The sequence below is a fragment of the Pelodiscus sinensis genome, chromosome 5, assembly GCF_049634645.1.
Source record: "Pelodiscus sinensis isolate JC-2024 chromosome 5, ASM4963464v1, whole genome shotgun sequence".
Classification (NCBI taxonomy): Eukaryota; Metazoa; Chordata; order Testudines; family Trionychidae; genus Pelodiscus; species Pelodiscus sinensis.
This window is the reverse complement of record NC_134715.1, coordinates 122,863,040-122,879,988: the sequence shown is the minus strand read 5'-3', so window position 1 is coordinate 122,879,988 and position 16,949 is coordinate 122,863,040. Positions and strand designations below refer to the sequence as shown.

The 16,949-nt window shown below is 44.9% G+C and overlaps 1 protein-coding gene across 2 annotated transcripts in view; it reads left to right on the top strand.

Annotated features, from left to right (window-relative positions):
* Positions 1–4,345: 4,345 nt before the first annotated feature.
* The window catches only part of LOC102450820 (charged multivesicular body protein 3), a 56,641-nt gene continuing 44,037 nt past the window's right edge, over positions 4,346–16,949 (top strand). The window contains exons 1-2 of one of the 2 annotated variants that reach the window (XM_006111617.4): positions 4,346–5,085; positions 12,234–12,373. In XM_006111617.4, coding sequence (XP_006111679.1) covers positions 4,860–5,085; positions 12,234–12,373 — 366 coding nt within the window. In that variant the 5' untranslated portion in view covers positions 4,346–4,859. The remainder of the gene's footprint in view (positions 5,086–12,233; positions 12,374–16,949) is intronic. The other variant, XM_014574586.3, reaches the window with a different exon arrangement.

Below are 16,949 nucleotides of genomic sequence, written 5' to 3'. Positions count from 1 at the left end.
TTTAAAGGAGAAAAGGCTTGTGACTTTGCAGACCAGTTGCAGCACTTACAGAGAATGTGTATAAGCTGGTCTTATCGGTAGTTGTTACAGCTATGAATCACTTTCTAATTAGAACCATTAGTGCATGGAAAACTCGACAGACCCAGAAACTTATCAACTTGACAATGGTTTTTTAGACTGACATGTTATTAGGAAATGTGAGAGCATTACAACCCATCCCTCTTACAGACTAACTGTGATGTATCAGTTGATCCCTGGGTATTCTCTGTTCCAGAGGGTCTTCCCACATGTAGCTCAGTACTTAGCAAAACAATCTTATAAAATCAGTTTGTTCTCAATTGTCCAGTATTAGAATTATGTGGCTCACTATTTCCTCACAAATGTACATAGTTCCTTTATTCTATGATTTTCAATACAGAAAGCAAAGCTGACAAAGCCAAAGGGCTAAGCTTGTGACCAGCTACCAGTACAATCAATTTACCCTGACGCGCTTGACTACCAGAACTCTACTTAGCAAGTACTGTGCGGATGGGGGTAACCATCTTCAAATTTTGGGAATGGTATCTATGGTATTCTGACCGAAGGTGCCCTGGCTATGAACTAACTTGCATCAAATTCTAAGACAGCTGAGGCCTGTTGCTAGCCTTATTTTTCTGCAGGCCCTGCTGTTATTAAAGGACCTTAGACTTTGTCTACACTAAATGCTTTTGTTGACAAAATTCAGCTTTCATTGACAAAACAGTGGTGATGTACACACTGCTCCTGCCAACAAAATTCTCCTGCTTTGCTGACTAAACTACCTCAATGAGACTGTAAAGCTATTTGATGCAAAGTTTTATCAAATATCAGTATAAACACTGAGTTATATTGCTAAAATTGGCCTCCTCATTGCTCTAGGCAGCAGTTTGAACTCTGCTGCTCTGCATCCAGGCATATTCCCCCTTTTAAGGCTCAGGAATTTTTTTGAAATCTCATTTCTTGTTTGTTTACCATGGATTGCTCGCTTTGCTTTTTCTCAGATGACCATGGGACTCAATGGAGCAGGTGTGCTGTCACTTGGAGCACACCTGAATGGTTGGATCTATTGACTGCTGGTGTGGGGGAGGAAGAAGAGGATAGAGAGGTCTGTGCAGCAAAAATCCCAGTTCAGCTTCAGCTATAGGAACTTCAGTAGGTACAGTCAGATTTCTCACGGCTTGTTGTATAAAGGCTACAAATGGGACATACATCCATGTGGTGGTTTTATGAAATTTGTCCTTTTTATACAAATCTAAAATCAGGGCCTATGCTGTCTAGCTGAACTAACTACATGGCTTTTCTATAGTTAGGTTTGCAGTTGCAAATATTAAATTTGTGTTGGTAAATGTCAGTTTTGCAGTCCACTATGTAAGAAAAATGTCCCTTGAAAACTTTGTTAGATTTAAGGATCTCTGCTTTGACTTTGTATTTTAACAGTCATACAGCTTTTTCTTTTTGAATCTGTGTCTGCTGTTAATTAGTGATAGAAATGTAGCCATGTTAGTCTGGTGTTGCTGAAACAAAAAACAGGACTATGTAGCACTTTAAAGACTAACAAGATGGTTTATTAGGTGACTGATGCCCTCCATAACATTTCCTGTAGCTGAAAAACTTCAGTAAATAAATGATTAAATATTAAAATGTCAAAAAAAAACCACCTCTCTCTCTTAAAGCACTTATAGCCTCAGTTCAAACCCCCAGAAACCAAAGGGATTTTTCCATTGCCTTCATCTCCAATATGGTGTGGAGCAGCAGCATTTGGGTGAGCATTATTACTGGGGCGAGAGGACTAAAATATGTGAGTTTAACATGTGCTGCCCCCTTATCTCAGACAGAGGCTGTACAAGGTAACCTGCACTCCAAGGCAAAATGTATGCTTGTAACCCCTCCTCCAATTCCTCACAGCCCTTGGGCAGCAGATTTGCCCTCCCCCGCCCTCTGTCATGAGGGCGGAGTAGCGGAGCCAAATTTAAGTGAATGGTAGTGGCGCATGGGGTTACGAGGTCACTGAAATTTGACTCAGCCATTTTGCCACCATGCCACAAGGATGGCTAAAGTAAACCTGCAGCCCTAGGCGGCCGCCAAGTTTGCCTCTAGCTAGAGCAGTCTGGCTGCAGAAAGGACAGGGCTCTTCCCGTGACAGCACCGCTCACTTTGCCCTGCAGCTCCCGGGTTTGTTAAGCGTGAGCTATTCACAGCAGGGACTGTGAGTATCGCCAGAAGGATATTAAACCCCCGGCTCGGGGTGTTCAAAGCATGCCAGCCTGACCCGAGCATTAGCCTCCTGCTTCCGCCTCGGCTCGCTTCTTGTGTTGGCGATTGAGTCCGGAAGCTGCGGGCTCAGGTCCATTAGCTCCTGTCCGTGTATTTTAGCAAATGATAATCCCCGGGGGGAGGGGAGGGTGATGAGTGCCCGGCACGGGGAAAGACATTTGGGGGTGGAGGGGAGCAGAATGAATGTCCGAGGCCTGGTGTAAGAGATAAATGGGGGGCGGAACACTGAATGAATTTCCGGGACCTGGTAAGAGAAGTGGGGGAGAGACAGAATGAGCGTCTGGAGCCGAGTTGGGGGGGACGGGGGCGGAATGAGGGAAGGGTAAGAGACAGGGGAGAGGCAGAATGAGTGTCCAGGGAAGAGATGGGGGGCAGGAGGAGTGTGTAGGGACGGGTGATGAGGGGCAGGATGAGTGGCCGGGGAAGAGATGGGGGGACAGGAAGAGTGTGTAGGGACGGGTGATGAGGGGCAGGATGAGTGGCCAGGGAAGAGATGGGGGGCAGGATGAGTGTGTAGGGACCGGGGCTGGGGGGACAGAATGAATGTCCAGGGAAGAGATGGGGGGACAGGAAGAGTGTGTAGGGACGGGTGATGAGGGGCAGAATGAGTGGCCAGGGAAGAGATGGGGGGACAGGAGAAGTGTGTAGGGACGGGTGATGAGGGGCAGGATGAGTGGCCGGGGAAGAGATGGGGGGACAGGAGAAGTGTGTAGGGACGGGTGATGAGGGGCAGAATGAGTGGCCGGGGAAGAGATGGGGGGACAGGAGAAGTGTGTAGGGACGGGTGATGAGGGGCAGGATGAGTGGCCGGGGAAGAGATGGGGGGACAGGAGAAGTGTGTAGGGACGGGTGATGAGGGGCAGGATGAGTGGCCAGGGAAGAGATGGGGGGACAGGAGAAGTGTGTAGGGACGGGTGATGAGGGGCAGGATGAGTGGCCGGGGAAGAGATGGGACAGGAGGAGTGAGTAGGGACGGGTGATGAGGGGCAGGATGAGTGGCCGGGGAAGAGATGGGGGGACAGGAGGAGTGTGTAGGGACGGGTGATGAGGGGCAGGATGAGTGGCCGGGGAAGAGATGGGGGGACAGGAGAAGTGTGTAGGGACGGGTGATGAGGGGCAGAATGAGTGGCCGGGGAAGAGATGGGGGGACAGGAGAAGTGTGTAGGGACGGGTGATGAGGGGCAGGATGAGTGGCCAGGGAAGAGATGGGGGGACAGGAGAAGTGTGTAGGGACGGGTGATGAGGGGCAGGATGAGTGGCCGGGGAAGAGATGGGACAGGAGGAGTGAGTAGGGACGGGTGATGAGGGGCAGGATGAGTGGCCGGGGAAGAGATGGGGGGACAGGAGGAGTGTGTAGGGACGGGTGATGAGGGGCAGGATGAGTGGCCGGGGAAGAGATGGGGGGACAGGAGGAGTGTGTAGGGACGGGTGATGAGGGGCAGGATGAGTGGCCGGGGAAGAGATGGGGGGACAGGAGGAGTGTGTAGGGACGGGTGATGAGGGGCAGGATGAGTGGCCGGGGAAGAGATGGGGGACAGGAGGAGTGTGTAGGGACGGGTGATGAGGGGCAGGATGAGTGGCCGGGGAAGAGATGGGGGGACAGGAGGAGTGTGTAGGGACGGGTGATGAGGGGCAGGATGAGTGGCCGGGGAAGAGATGGGGGGACAGGAGGAGTGTGTAGGGACGGGTGATGAGGGGCAGGATGAGTGGCCGGGGAAGAGATGGGGGACAGGAGGAGTGTGTAGGGACGGGTGATGAGGGGCAGGATGAGTGGCCGGGGAAGAGATGGGGGACAGGAGGAGTGTGTAGGGACGGGGGCTGGGGGGACAGAATGAGTGTCCGGGGCCGGGCAAGCGACCGGGGGACGATGGTTTGCAGGGAGCAGCTCTCTACAAGCCACCGCGGGAGAATGGTCTATGAGCAGGGACGAGGGGGTAGGAAGAGGATCAGAGCCGGGGGAAGGAGGGGGTTCCCTGAAGCTGTGGGGGGGGGGGCGGGACCGGGGGCGGAGACAAGAAGGGGGCGGGACCCGAAATTCCCCCTCCCCGGCGCCCTTTGCCCCCTCCCCTGGCTCTCCCCGGTTGCGACGTCACTTGTTATGTCTCCGCCGGCGGCTCGGGCTCCGAGGGGGGGCGGGAGGCAGGCGGCGGCCGCCGGGCGGGGGAGGCCGGGACTCGGAGCCCGCAGGCAGGCGCTAGGCCCAGCCTCCCGCCCCGCTGACTACCCAGTCCCGGGCGGAGACCATCCTTGAGGGCTTCTGTCCCCCGGCTGCTCCCCATCCCCCTGCCTACCTGGGGGCCTCTCCCCCAGCCTGAGTGCACCCCCATCCCCTCCCCGGCCAACTTGGCAACCCCCCTGAAATCTCCTCCTCCCGTCGCTGACTGGGGACCAGGGCCGCCGGGAGAGAGCCCAGGAGCCGGGGCCAGGAGGAGGATCCGGGCGGCAGCAGCAGAGGGGTTATTGGTCTGAATAATTCGCTCCTTCCCCCGTCTCCTCCATTGGGATCTCTCTCTTTCTCTCTCCCCTAGGATTGGCTCTCTTCAGAGAGTCACATAGAGAGAGGAAAGATGTGGCTGAAGCTGTTTTTCTTGCTTCTCTATTTTCTGGTCCTGTTTGTCCTGGCCAGGTTTTTTGAGGCCATTGTCTGGTATGAAACTGGCTTCTTTGCCACCCAGCTGGTGGACCCCGTGGCCCTGAGCTTCAAGAAGCTGAAGACCATTTTGGAGTGCAGAGGGCTTGGGTACTCTGGGCTGCCGGAAAAGAAAGATGTCAGGGAGCTGGTGGAGAAGTCAGGTAAGAGATCATACGTAAGAAGATATTTCACCCATTAACGAGAGATGTGCTGGCTTTTTCCCCCCCTAGGAATGGTTTTTCTGTAGTTAAAAAATCTCTGAGCACTTGATTTAAAAAACTTTACACATTAACTGCTTATTTTGGAACAAAATCATCTCTGTAGTAATACTCTTACATTCCTAATAGCAGTTTTTGTACTGAAGGATCCTAAAGTGCTTTCCAGATTGTTCATACCCTACAGCACCACTGAAGTGTAGCCCCTCTGGGGTGTAGGATAGCAGCCAGCTGGCACAGGCCATGCTGTGCAACACTAATGTGTGAGGAGGGAAACTTTGGCCAAGGACATCAGTCAAAATCTACTTATGAAAAGTATGATATGTCTATGATGAAGGGACAGAGCCTCAGCTTTTCCAGTCTTGTCAAACTGTTATATACAATACGCATATCTTTTTCCCAGCCTGGTGTCTGTCCACCTTTATGGGTTAACAGCTCTCCAAGAAGTATTTAAATAAATAACCAGTTGTCTCAGTAGACCAAATAATAAAATATTAGTGTGATAAATGTAAGAGATTATTCCAAAAGCTGTAGAACTGTGAAATACATTAAATTTCTTACACAAGTCATATATGTGAATAGCATATTATACCATCTATCTAAAATATCAGCCTTCTGTATTCAGTCAAACTTGAAAACTTGAACAAAGGTTTTGGTTTCAGGAAAGAGAATATTTCAGGGAAGTTACTCTGAGAGGCTGTGGGATGATTGAATCTGAATGTTAGATTATGTTTGCACAGTAGGAAATATACTGTCAGCTTTGCTTCTAGGTATCAAACATTTGTTTTTCTCCCAGTGCATCCTCCGTGCTACTGTAGCCCTCAGTAATTTAACTATATAGGCCAAAATATTAAGCCTTTAGAAGGGCACTGTCTTGGGCCTAATTTTGGTCACGTTAGTCTTGTCCTGGTGTAACTCCACTGACTTACCATTGATATTACCATAGTGCTTAAAGGTCTCAGTTAGGACCTCCATTCTGATGTGCTATGTAACTTAACTCCTGTGCCAAATAGCCTGCTGTCTAAAAAGGCAAATGACCTTTGGAGCTAGATTCACAAAGGGATTTAGGCATCTAACTGCCAGTTTAGTTGTATAAAATCCCAGATACCCACTAGTACTTAAAAAGTCCCACTCAGCTGCCACCTAACCCTGAAGGTGCCTAAACTCACTCAACACCCAAGTTTTTGCAGGAAAAGTTCCCTAGATGCCTATATTTCTGCCTCAGAGCATGCACTCTGATACTGCTCTCTAGGTGTCTGGGTGCCTGAGTCCCAGTGTAATTCATTATCTGGAGGAAGATAAGTGCTCCTCTGCCGGACCTAACTCACTTGTGAGGCCCAATCCAGTTGTTGTGTTCTGATTATATCTAACTCCTCCCAAAATGGCCAATGATGGCAAGAGGTGTTCCTACATATATTTTAGCCCGTTGCCGTTTTACCTAGTCTTGTTACAATGGAGGTCCATATAACCCTAAGCACAACATTACGTGGGCCAAACAGATTCTACATATTTTAGTAAGATTTAAAGTCACGTGTATTGATTTTTATATTCAGCTTGTTTCATATGTATGTGGATATGTTGCTTCTATGTACAGTAATGTCTGTTTACACCCTTGTGTGCACTCTGTCATGTGCCCAATGACTCTAATTACTTATCTGAAGCGGAATAGCAAGTGGTAGATCAGGCATCAAGCACTACTGCCAGTGGGGGGGACTTGAACCACTGGGTCACAGACATACCAGCTGAATATCCTAGACATTGGGCTGAAAGTTGTGGGGCAACGCTTCCTCTCCCCTGCTCAGTTTAAAAAAAAAAAAAAAAAAAAAAGTAATACCCTAAGCCGGTTGACAAATTGTGGCCCACATACCCACTCTGATTTCCCAGGGTTAGCCCCTACTGGGCCACCACTGCTATATTTACCTGCGCCTCCTTAGGTACGGATGATGGCAGCTCCCTTTGGCCGTGGATTGACATTCCCAGCCAGTGGGAGCTGCAGGAAGCAGAATCCCAGTCCACACTGCTTCCCACAGCTCCCATTGGCTGGGAACAGTGATTCATGGCCCACAGGAGCTGCAATTGCCCATGTCTGCAGAAGTGCAAGTAAATAGCATGGAAGCCGCTAGGGGCTAACCCTGGCAAACTGCTGCTGTTTTATTGCTCACCCCTGCCCTAGGCACTTGTCTGGAGAGGGTTCACAGCAGAGACTCCCAAGCAGAAACAAGCATCTACCTCTAGACTGGATTTAGATATGGAGATTCCTGAGAAGGGGATGATTTAGGCCAGGTGCATCTCTGGTTGGCTAGCAATGGCTGATCACCTAGCTGCTGGCTTCTGTGAATTTCATTCCTAGGTGCCTATCTCTCTCTGTTTTAGGAAGCCTGAGCACCTCATTTAGTCTTTGTGAATCACAGTGATTTTCTGAGTAATTAAGCATTGCAATGTACAGCATCACAACACCTGAGTCCCTTTATGAATCTAGTCTAGTGATACTTAGGCTCACAAGGCACAAATAGCTCGTGTGAATTTCCTGCAGTTTTTACCTCATATGATACTAAAATATGGTGTGATTTTAATAATTAACCAATCAGGATGCTTTTACTATGGTATTAACTATTGTCCTTGGTGAAATAATAGTACTTAGTAATTTTGATATATATATTATTCTCATAAGAGAAGCAATGAATTTGTTACTATGGCTCTTTTGGGTAATGTTGACTAGGGATGTAAGAGACAAGTTGACTATCCGATAAGCAGAAGCTTATCAGTTTGTCGATTAGTGATGCAGCTAGTCACTTCCCCCTCCCTTCTGCCTCTATGAGAGAGAGGCAGCAAGGGGTAGGGGAGGAAGGGAAGCAGGAGCCGGTACTGGAGGGAGCAGGCTTAAAAGCTGGTTCTCCACAGTACCGTCTCCAAAGGGGGCAGGGGAGATAGAGGCACAGTGGAAACGGCATGATCAGGCACTGAAGCAGCCTCTGCTTGTGCCACTTCTGCTGCCACTCTGCTTTTGAAATGTAGAAGAGCACCAGCGGGCTCTCGTACACTTCAAAAGCAGAAGCCCCACAGGGAGCACAGGGCTGGCAGTGTCTCAGCCTTTGAAATGTACAAGAGCCCTAATGGGGCTCTTGTACATTTCAAAAGGAAGCCCCATGCTTCCTGTGGGGCTTACGCTTTTGAAATCAGGCTCTTGCTACAGTTTAAAGGTGGAGATACCTTTATAGACTAATCAAATAGTCAATGGAAATCCCATCAACTATTCAATTAGTTAATCTAAATTTAACATCCCTAATGTTGACTGATAATTTAGCTTCCCAACATCTGAGGTCTGAGTATCACTGATCTAGTCTATAGCATCTAGGAGGAGAGCAGGATACCAATAACAATCTGACTGGTTTCTTACAGGTGTTGCTTCAGAGGTGGGTCTTGAGGAGAAGGCAGTGGTTCATAGATCTATACTTATGAGAGCATCACATATACAAAACACAGTTGGGAATTAGACTTAGAAATGTTTGTGTGAGAAGCTGCAAATGGAAGAGGTTGGCATTTTTGAGGTGGCAGGCAACATGAATATGGACAGACAAGTAAAGAGTTGTGATGTTGTAGAAGAGCCTTGATGCTGTGAGAATTTGATCATAATATGGGAGTGGGAGGCGATAGAGGGATTCAGAGAGGGGGCTGTTGTGGTCAGATTAACAGGCAATGAAGATAATTTTAGCATCTGCTTTTTAAATTGATTGCCAAGGGGATGTGGGTGTAGGAAAGTGGGAGGATGAAGAGACAACAGTAATCATGATGGAAGCTAGGGCCTCAATGAGAGTTTGTACAGAAAGAAATGGGTGAAGCAAGCATAGATTATCTCTGAATGTGAGAGGAGATTTGGGTCCCATTTTATTTTTAATAATTGCTAATGGTTGTTAATAGCTTATACTATGAACACTTACAATTTAAGAATCAAACTTGCTTTTTATCATTTAATTTGTTTAGTTACTAAATTTAACTTTTTTGTTGCTTTTTGGTTCATATACTTTCATAACATTGTAATGTTTGTGTGACGGACTGCATCACAGAAAGCCCCTTAAAACTGTCATCTGGTGTACTGAACATACCACTGAGCTCACCTACCTGCCCTGTGGGGTACCCCACCAGCCTGTCCTGCAGGGCCAGAAGCAAAGACACAGAGTTGGGAAAAACAGACCCCCAGCAGAGTAACACCAAGGCTGATAGCAGAGTCCTCCCAAAGCAGTTAACTGGACTTCACAGTACCCAGGACCACAGCTCTCAAAAGGGACAAAAACCCTGAATAAATCTGTCTGTGTAAAAGTTTTATACAGAGAAAGCTTACAAATTTGCTCTCTGTATCAATGAAAGAGAAGATATGAACAGCTGTTGCTTCCCTTCCCTGTCCCTGGTAACAGTTATTTACATTGGGTTTGATGATAAACAAAAGTGTCTTTATTAAGTATAAAAAGTGGGACTTAAGTGACTGCAAGTGAAAACAAACAGATCAAAGCAAGTTACCTAAAATAAACAAAACACACCAGCTAAGCCTAATACACTAAGTGAAATTGTTTCAAATTGTATTTCTCACCCTTGTTTTCATTTCAGATAAAATCCTTCAGGTCAGAGCTGATCTTTTATCTGGCCTAAGTCTAACAGCTTCTATTTTCCTTAGGATTCTTTGTTTTCAAGTCTCTTCATGTGTATCCTTTTAGGGTGGGATGTTTCAAATGTCAGCTGAAGATGATCACTGATTGCTTCCCATTCCTTAAATAGAATTTCCCCAGGGCAGGAAACTTTTGTTTCATTCTCTCCATCTCAGAGGAAAAATTTCAAATTCAAGATGGATTCCAGCACAAGATGGCCTGGTCACGTGTCTTTGTAGGACCAACCACAGTTTGGGCTTACAGGAAACACGAAGCTATTCTAAGATCATTGTCTTGAGCTCTGGGCCATTATGTCCTTTAAGTAGCACTAATGGCTTTCACTAGAACAGTGGTTCCCAACCTTTTTTATATTGCAGACCAGCAAACTCAATCAAAAACTTTTTGTGGATCAGCATACAAACATTTGCATATTCATTATGATAATTAATTATGCATATGTATTATGTTAATTAATGTTAAGTGGTCACATGTTTATTTTGCATTACATCAGTACGCACACAATGAATAACCCACCATTCACCAATTTTGCCCCCTTTATGAGGGCCATCCTCCTCCTTCATCTCCCTCCTACCTTATTCCGTTCGCCTCAGGAACACCCCCCTCAGCGCCTAAACACTGCCCCCCAAGCTGCTCCCATTCCCACCTCCAGCCCCTCAGCACCACCTAACGTGAGCCCAAACCCCACATTGCTATCTCCTGCTATTGACATTAAACCCTCATGCACCCAGCCCATGGTCCCACACTGTCACTTATCGGCCTGGGCCGCTGGGTACACCGGGCCCACGGGCCATAGAGACTCCTCAGCTCTGGGGCCTAGAAGAGCCCTTCAAGAACTGAAAACTGACGGATTTCCACTTCTGTGCATGTGCTCTGGCTGGCTCTGCTCTTCCGGATCCTGTGGAGCAGCCTGTGCTGTGGTTGGGCAGTGTCTTCCCTTGGGCTGGGCCCACTTCTGCAAAGCATGACAGACCTCCTCCTCCCCATTCCCTGCGCTGCTCGGGTCAGCATGCACACGCAGGCCCAGCACAGACCCCCAGACCACCCGTCCACAGTGCCACTCACAGCTGTGTGCTTCTCCAGTGGGCAGGGCCGAGGCATCAGGGCATGGGTTGGCCACGTGCTGTGGCCCAGCAAGGTGTTGTTCATGGCTCACCACCAATCTGCAGGTTGGCGGTTGGAAACCGCTGCACTAGAAGACTTAGAATAATAAAGAGGGTTTAGACTTCATATTTCTAACTTCACGTATAAGAATGACACAAACAGAATATACACATTTGGGGGATCACAGGCTCTTGAATGCTAGGTTACTTGACCTATTTTGCACAAAGTATATTTGAGTTATGAATATTCGTGTTCAAAACATATTTGCATAAAATATAGGGGCAAAGAGTCACAGTTTGAGTGTAAACATTCCTCTGAGGAGTTTAGCTCCAAACCAAATGTTTTCACTGATTATTTAATGTCACAGGAACACTCCTATTAAGTTACACAATTTTTTGCCTCTAAATCATGTCTGGGTGTGTCTCAATGACATTTATAGCTTTTTAACTATTAAGAGCTTTCTACTTTAATTCTAAATGTGTAAAATTTTGTAAGAAACAGCTTCTTTTTTTACAAAAAAAATTGAAGGGATTGTTTAATGCAGAAATTGGAATAGTCTTATTCAGTGTTAACAGTCTGGTTTGTAATGTCAGAATCAAAGTATGGGAAAGGAAATAAGATAACAAAAAGCATTATCAAACCTTTATACACATTTGTTTTAAGGAAACAAATCTTGTTGTTGGGCTTGAATTTCTTTTGGAAATGTTTACTACTTTGTAACTAGAATAAATCAATTTTTAGAGTGGAATGATTAAACCTTAGGCTAGCTGTGTAAAAATTACTTGGGGTTATTCCACTGTAAGTAAAATTCTAATTATACAAAAACTAAATAGTCTTATTGATTGAAATTTTAAAAACCTGTCTAAATTAGTTTTAACAGTTTTATGGGTGATCTCTGTTCACTAGAGAACAACATTTCATGTAAAATGAAGGCTAAGATATCTTAAGCTAAGACAGTTATTTTCCAGTTTAGTGCTGCAAATTTTAGACAACATCATCAGGGATTTGTGAGACTGAAAATACATTTGTTTGTTTTTTCACTATGTTCAATTACATATGTAAAGTATATCTGTGTAATGTAAAATAATCTGTTCCTTTCTGGCTTATTGACAGCTAAAATTGATGTGTTAACAGCATGAATACATCCAAAAATAAACTATGAATAAATTTTTAATTGTGCTTAGACTGAAGTGGTGCTGCACCCATCTATGTAAAATGTAATTAACAAAATCTTCACTCTTTGACAAAGAAGTGGCTTTAGTAGCAGTATATTTTTGACTACTGTGATCTTTATCAAATGTAGTGTGTGTTTCTCTTCTGTCCATTCTTCAGGAGACCTCATGGAGGGTGAGCTGTATTCTGCTCTCAAGGAAGAAGAGGCCTCTGAATCAGTTTCTAGTACAAATTTCAGTGGTGAAATGCACTTCTATGAGCTTGTAGAAGACACAAAGGATGGTATCTGGCTAGTACAGGTATTGAAATTTTTCTGTTGTTTATTCCAGCTAAAATATGCTTTGAAGGACAAGTTATTTTTGGAGACTTGTTTATCTAATAGCAACACCTAGGGTCTAAGTTTGCTAAGAGACAGCATTTGGCTCTGTGGAACAGAGGAAAACCCCAGAAGGACACTCCAAGGTAACAAGCACTGGAGAACTAACCTCTGTGACAGCGGATAGGATAGGAAGTGACAGAGCTCCTATACACTTCATAACTGTTTTTCATTAAATGACTCTCAGTAACCAGTATACTATAATGGAGAATCCATATTGTTTTTAAGAGTACAGACTACTTTGGCCGATAGCTAGGTTTAGTAAGAATTTGCCATTTTACGTATATGCATTATGCAATATCCCAACAGACAAAGATAGAGATTGGGGGGAAATGAACTGACCCCAAGTGGCCATGATGAAAAATGTGTATTTCCTCTTTCCCAAAAGTCATCTCCAACAATTTTAATGAATAAAATTAGTTATGTGATTTCTGTTGCATCTTAATACATTTTAAAAATGACTGGTTATTTATTCAAAAGCTTCAGGGGGTAGCCAAGTTAGTCTGTACAGGATAAACTTAAACAACAACAAATAGTCTGGTAGCACTTTAAAGACTAACAAAACATGTAGTGGTATCATGAACTATGCCCACGAAAGCTCATGATGCCATCTACATGTTTTGTTAGTCTTTAAAGTGCTACCAGACTATTTGTTTTAGTTATTTGTTATTGCAACTGATCAAATAGTGGACAATATTAGAAATATTATTTGATTATAACTGGTATTTTTGAATAATATTTGACCAGCTATAGATTTGGTCAGAGGTGTTGCAAAACGAAAAATTATTGAATAAATTATTTGATCCAATTTAACTTACTAAGTACCATGTTCACTAAATAGTATTTGCCCAGTCCTCCAGACAACAGCTCTTTTGCTTTTATTATCTCCTTTCCATTCTTGGCTTTTCTCCATTTTTTTATTCTAGTAATAGCTTGTGGCATATGACTTTCTGAATTGTTTTCATTGTGTTTCTGCTTCCTCTTCCCCTCCTCCCCTCAGTGTTGTCTCTGTCTCCAACCATATTTTCTGTTTTTCCTTTCTCAGATCACTAGATATCTTGCTTTTTCCCCCTCCTAGCTTATCTGATCATTTTGTACTTCTCCTCCCCGTCTAACTGGCTACTCTGATCCATATGTATGTAGGGCTTGAAAATATAAGCAGACAACTAAAAGCTAGAAGTCTAAACCTACTAGATACAGATAATTAATAAAGATAGGGGCTGCATTCTTCATAGGCAGTACCCCGAGGAGATGTTACTCCTGACTTTCTTTCCCTCACATTGCCAACACTAATTGCTGGGAACCAGAAAGGAGCTGGGATTCCTATCAAGATACTGTCCTTGGATTTCCAGTCAGTTTTGGCTGCTGTAATGAAGAAAGAGAAGAGCGACTGTCACAGCTCACTACATATTCAGCCATGGGCAGCTACCAATGTTTTGTAGGCTTTGCAACTGAGGACGGTTGTAAATAGGGTTATGAAATCCTAGTTAAAAAGTTAACCAGTTAACAAGGTGCGCTGGGCCCAGTGGGGCGGCTGGCTAACCAGTTACTGGTAAGCATCACCCATTAACATCCTCTCCAACAATTTTAAATGAATAAAATTAGTTAGGTAATTTCTGCTGCATACGGAATTTAATGGTAATATATTATCATCTTAATACATTATTCAAATGACTAGTTAATTTATTCAAAAGCTTCAGCGTGTAGCCGAGTTAGTCTGTACGGGATGTAAGTGGATTTTCAAAGGAGGATAAGGTAGTAGGTCTACACTTTCTATGTTTTTGTTAGCTGTTGTCCCCCCTTCCCGCTCCCGAGCTTTTCCTATGTAGGGAGACTAGTTGTCCCATTTTGGCCAGGACAGTCCTTTCCTTAAGCTCTGTCATGATTTTTTTTCTCAAAAGGAGGCATTTGTCTTGTGTATTCTTGCTGACTTGATCAGTTGGTGAGAGCAGATGGGACAAATGCCCAGTTTTGTCAGAAAAGGAGGGTGCAGTGTGTATGTGGGGGAGGGGGGATGGAGATGCCAGCCCTCCACAGCAGAGGTGATAGAGCAGAGGAGGGGAGGCAGCATTCTAGCTGGCAGGTGTATAAGAACATAAGAATGGCCATACTGGGTCAGACCAAAGGTCCATCTAGCCCAGTATCCTGTCTGTCGACAGTGGCCAGTACCGGGTGCCCCAGAAGGGGTGGACCGAAGACAATGATCAAGCAATTTGTCTCTTGACATCCTTCTCCAGCCTTTGACAAACAGAGGCCAGGGGCACCGTTCCTTACCCCCTGGCTAAAATCCCTTTATGGACCTAACCTCCTAGAATTTATCTAGCTCTTTTTTAAACTCTGTTATAGTCCTAGCCTTCACAGCCTCCTCTGGCAAGGAGTTCCACAGGTTGACTGTGTGCTGTGTGAAGAACTTTCTTTTATTAGTTTTAAACCTGCTACTCCTTAATTTCATTTGGTGTCCTCTAGTTCTTATATTATGGGAACAAGTAAATAACTTTTCTTTATTCACCCTTTCCACACCACTCATGATTTTATATACCTCTATCACATCCCCTCTCAGTCTCCTCTTTTCTAAACTGAAAAGTCCTGATGTCTTTAGCTTCTCCTCATATGAGACCTGTTCCAAACCCCTAATCATTTTAGTTGCTCTTTTCTGAACCTTTTCTAATGCCAAAATATCAAAGTGTCTGGTATTCCTCACTGGAGCTTCCTTGGAATCCCAGGCTACAACATTCCTTCTCTTGTATTAACAGTCTCTTCTTTCCTTTTATGTCTCTGCTTCTCACTTGCCAGCTGCTGATGTGGCACTTCCTCTTTGGTAGACAAGGAAGTTAAGCATTTCCTCGAAAAGCTGAGGCCCGTGCAGTTTACATATTGATAACCATATTGATGTAGGATTGGTGTGTGGCACTCTTGTGTCCTTTTAACCCTCCTGCCACAGCCTCAAGTCTTCAGACAGGTTCCAGAATTTCCTCATGCCTGATGAGAGTGATTCCAATAAACATAGTTACATTTTATGACTCTCAAATATACAAGAAGTAATCTGCAGATAAGATGCCTCTTTAAATGATGTTGAATTTTTTATATATTATACATAAGTACAACATATCATTCTGGCTAGTAGCTGCCAGTGCTATGACCTAACTGCTGCTACATACCATATGGACAGAAAGGCAAAAACATTCTGATCTGGTCTCCTCTCTCTTTGCTGAAAGTGTCAGAAGTTGTGAAACGCTCACAGTATACCTGTATAATATTATGCCATGCACATGGAGAGAAAAAGAAATGTCTAGGTTTCGGCTATTGATTAGTTTAAGTCATTAAAACTTGAGAGCTAGAATGGAAATAAAGGTTGTCAAAGGGCATCTGCAAAGGATGTTCTAATTCATGTCAGTTGTTGAAGACTTTTCTGAATCAAAGCAGTTTGTTTGAATAATGTAAAGTGCCATTTTTTGTGTTTTGGAGGTTCTTGTTTTTGGTTTTTGCCCACAAGGACATAACTTTTATATTTGCCTTTTAATATCAAGTGCTGTCTTGTTCTTGATGAAGAGAAGTACTTAGTTCTTATAAGGAAGACTGTTATTTATATTTCATTCCTGTATTTTCCAAAGGACATCATAGTCTTATATCTAGAGCAGGGGTGAGGAACCTTTTTTGGATTGGGGGCCGCTGACCCACAGAAAAATAAGTCAGGGGCTGCATACAAGTGGGAAGCAAAAAAAAAAAAAGCTAAACCCTTGCTGACGTGGCCTCTGAGAAGGAGAAAGACGCTCCCCACATTCCATTCACACACCAGAGCCTTGGGGGGCCCAGGCAAGTAGATTTTGTGTGCTTCAGCCCCATTGTGGGATGGCAGGTGGGCTAGAGCGTCAGCATGGGCTCTCCAATGCTGGGGGAGGAGTCCCAGGGGCCAGATCTAGCCCCCAGGCCTTAGGTCTCCCACCCCTGGCCTAGAATCACAAAGATATGGCACCTAAGTTCCAGTTTTAGGCTTCTCTGAAATTCATAAGACTCTCATCCAACTATGTAGGTGCCTGAACTCAATCAACCATTAAATATTCATGGTAAAAGTTCCCTGATCACATAAGGTTTTGCCTCTGAGTGCGCATGCTTATGCTTTGCTCTAGGCATCTGGACATTTGTCTCCTGCTTAAGCCCCAAAGCAATTCTCAAACTGGGGAAGATAGGCATTTGTCTGCTTAACTTGCAGATAGGCTATGATCTGGTATGCATGTTCAGAGGCTGCCAAATAGATCTTTACTCTCAGACTGACAGAGGAACACGTAGTGCCTGCCTTATACCTTTTAGACTAGTGATGAGATTACTCACCTGGGATGTGGGAGACTAAGATTCAGTTCACTCTTCCGCCAGAAGCAAGGAAAAAAATTGAATGGGGGTCTCCCATCTCTTAGGAGAGTGCTCTAACCACTAAGAAGTGGGATATTCTGATGCAGGGCTCCTTCAGTCTCCGGTAGAGGCTGTTCCACTTTGTATAAACA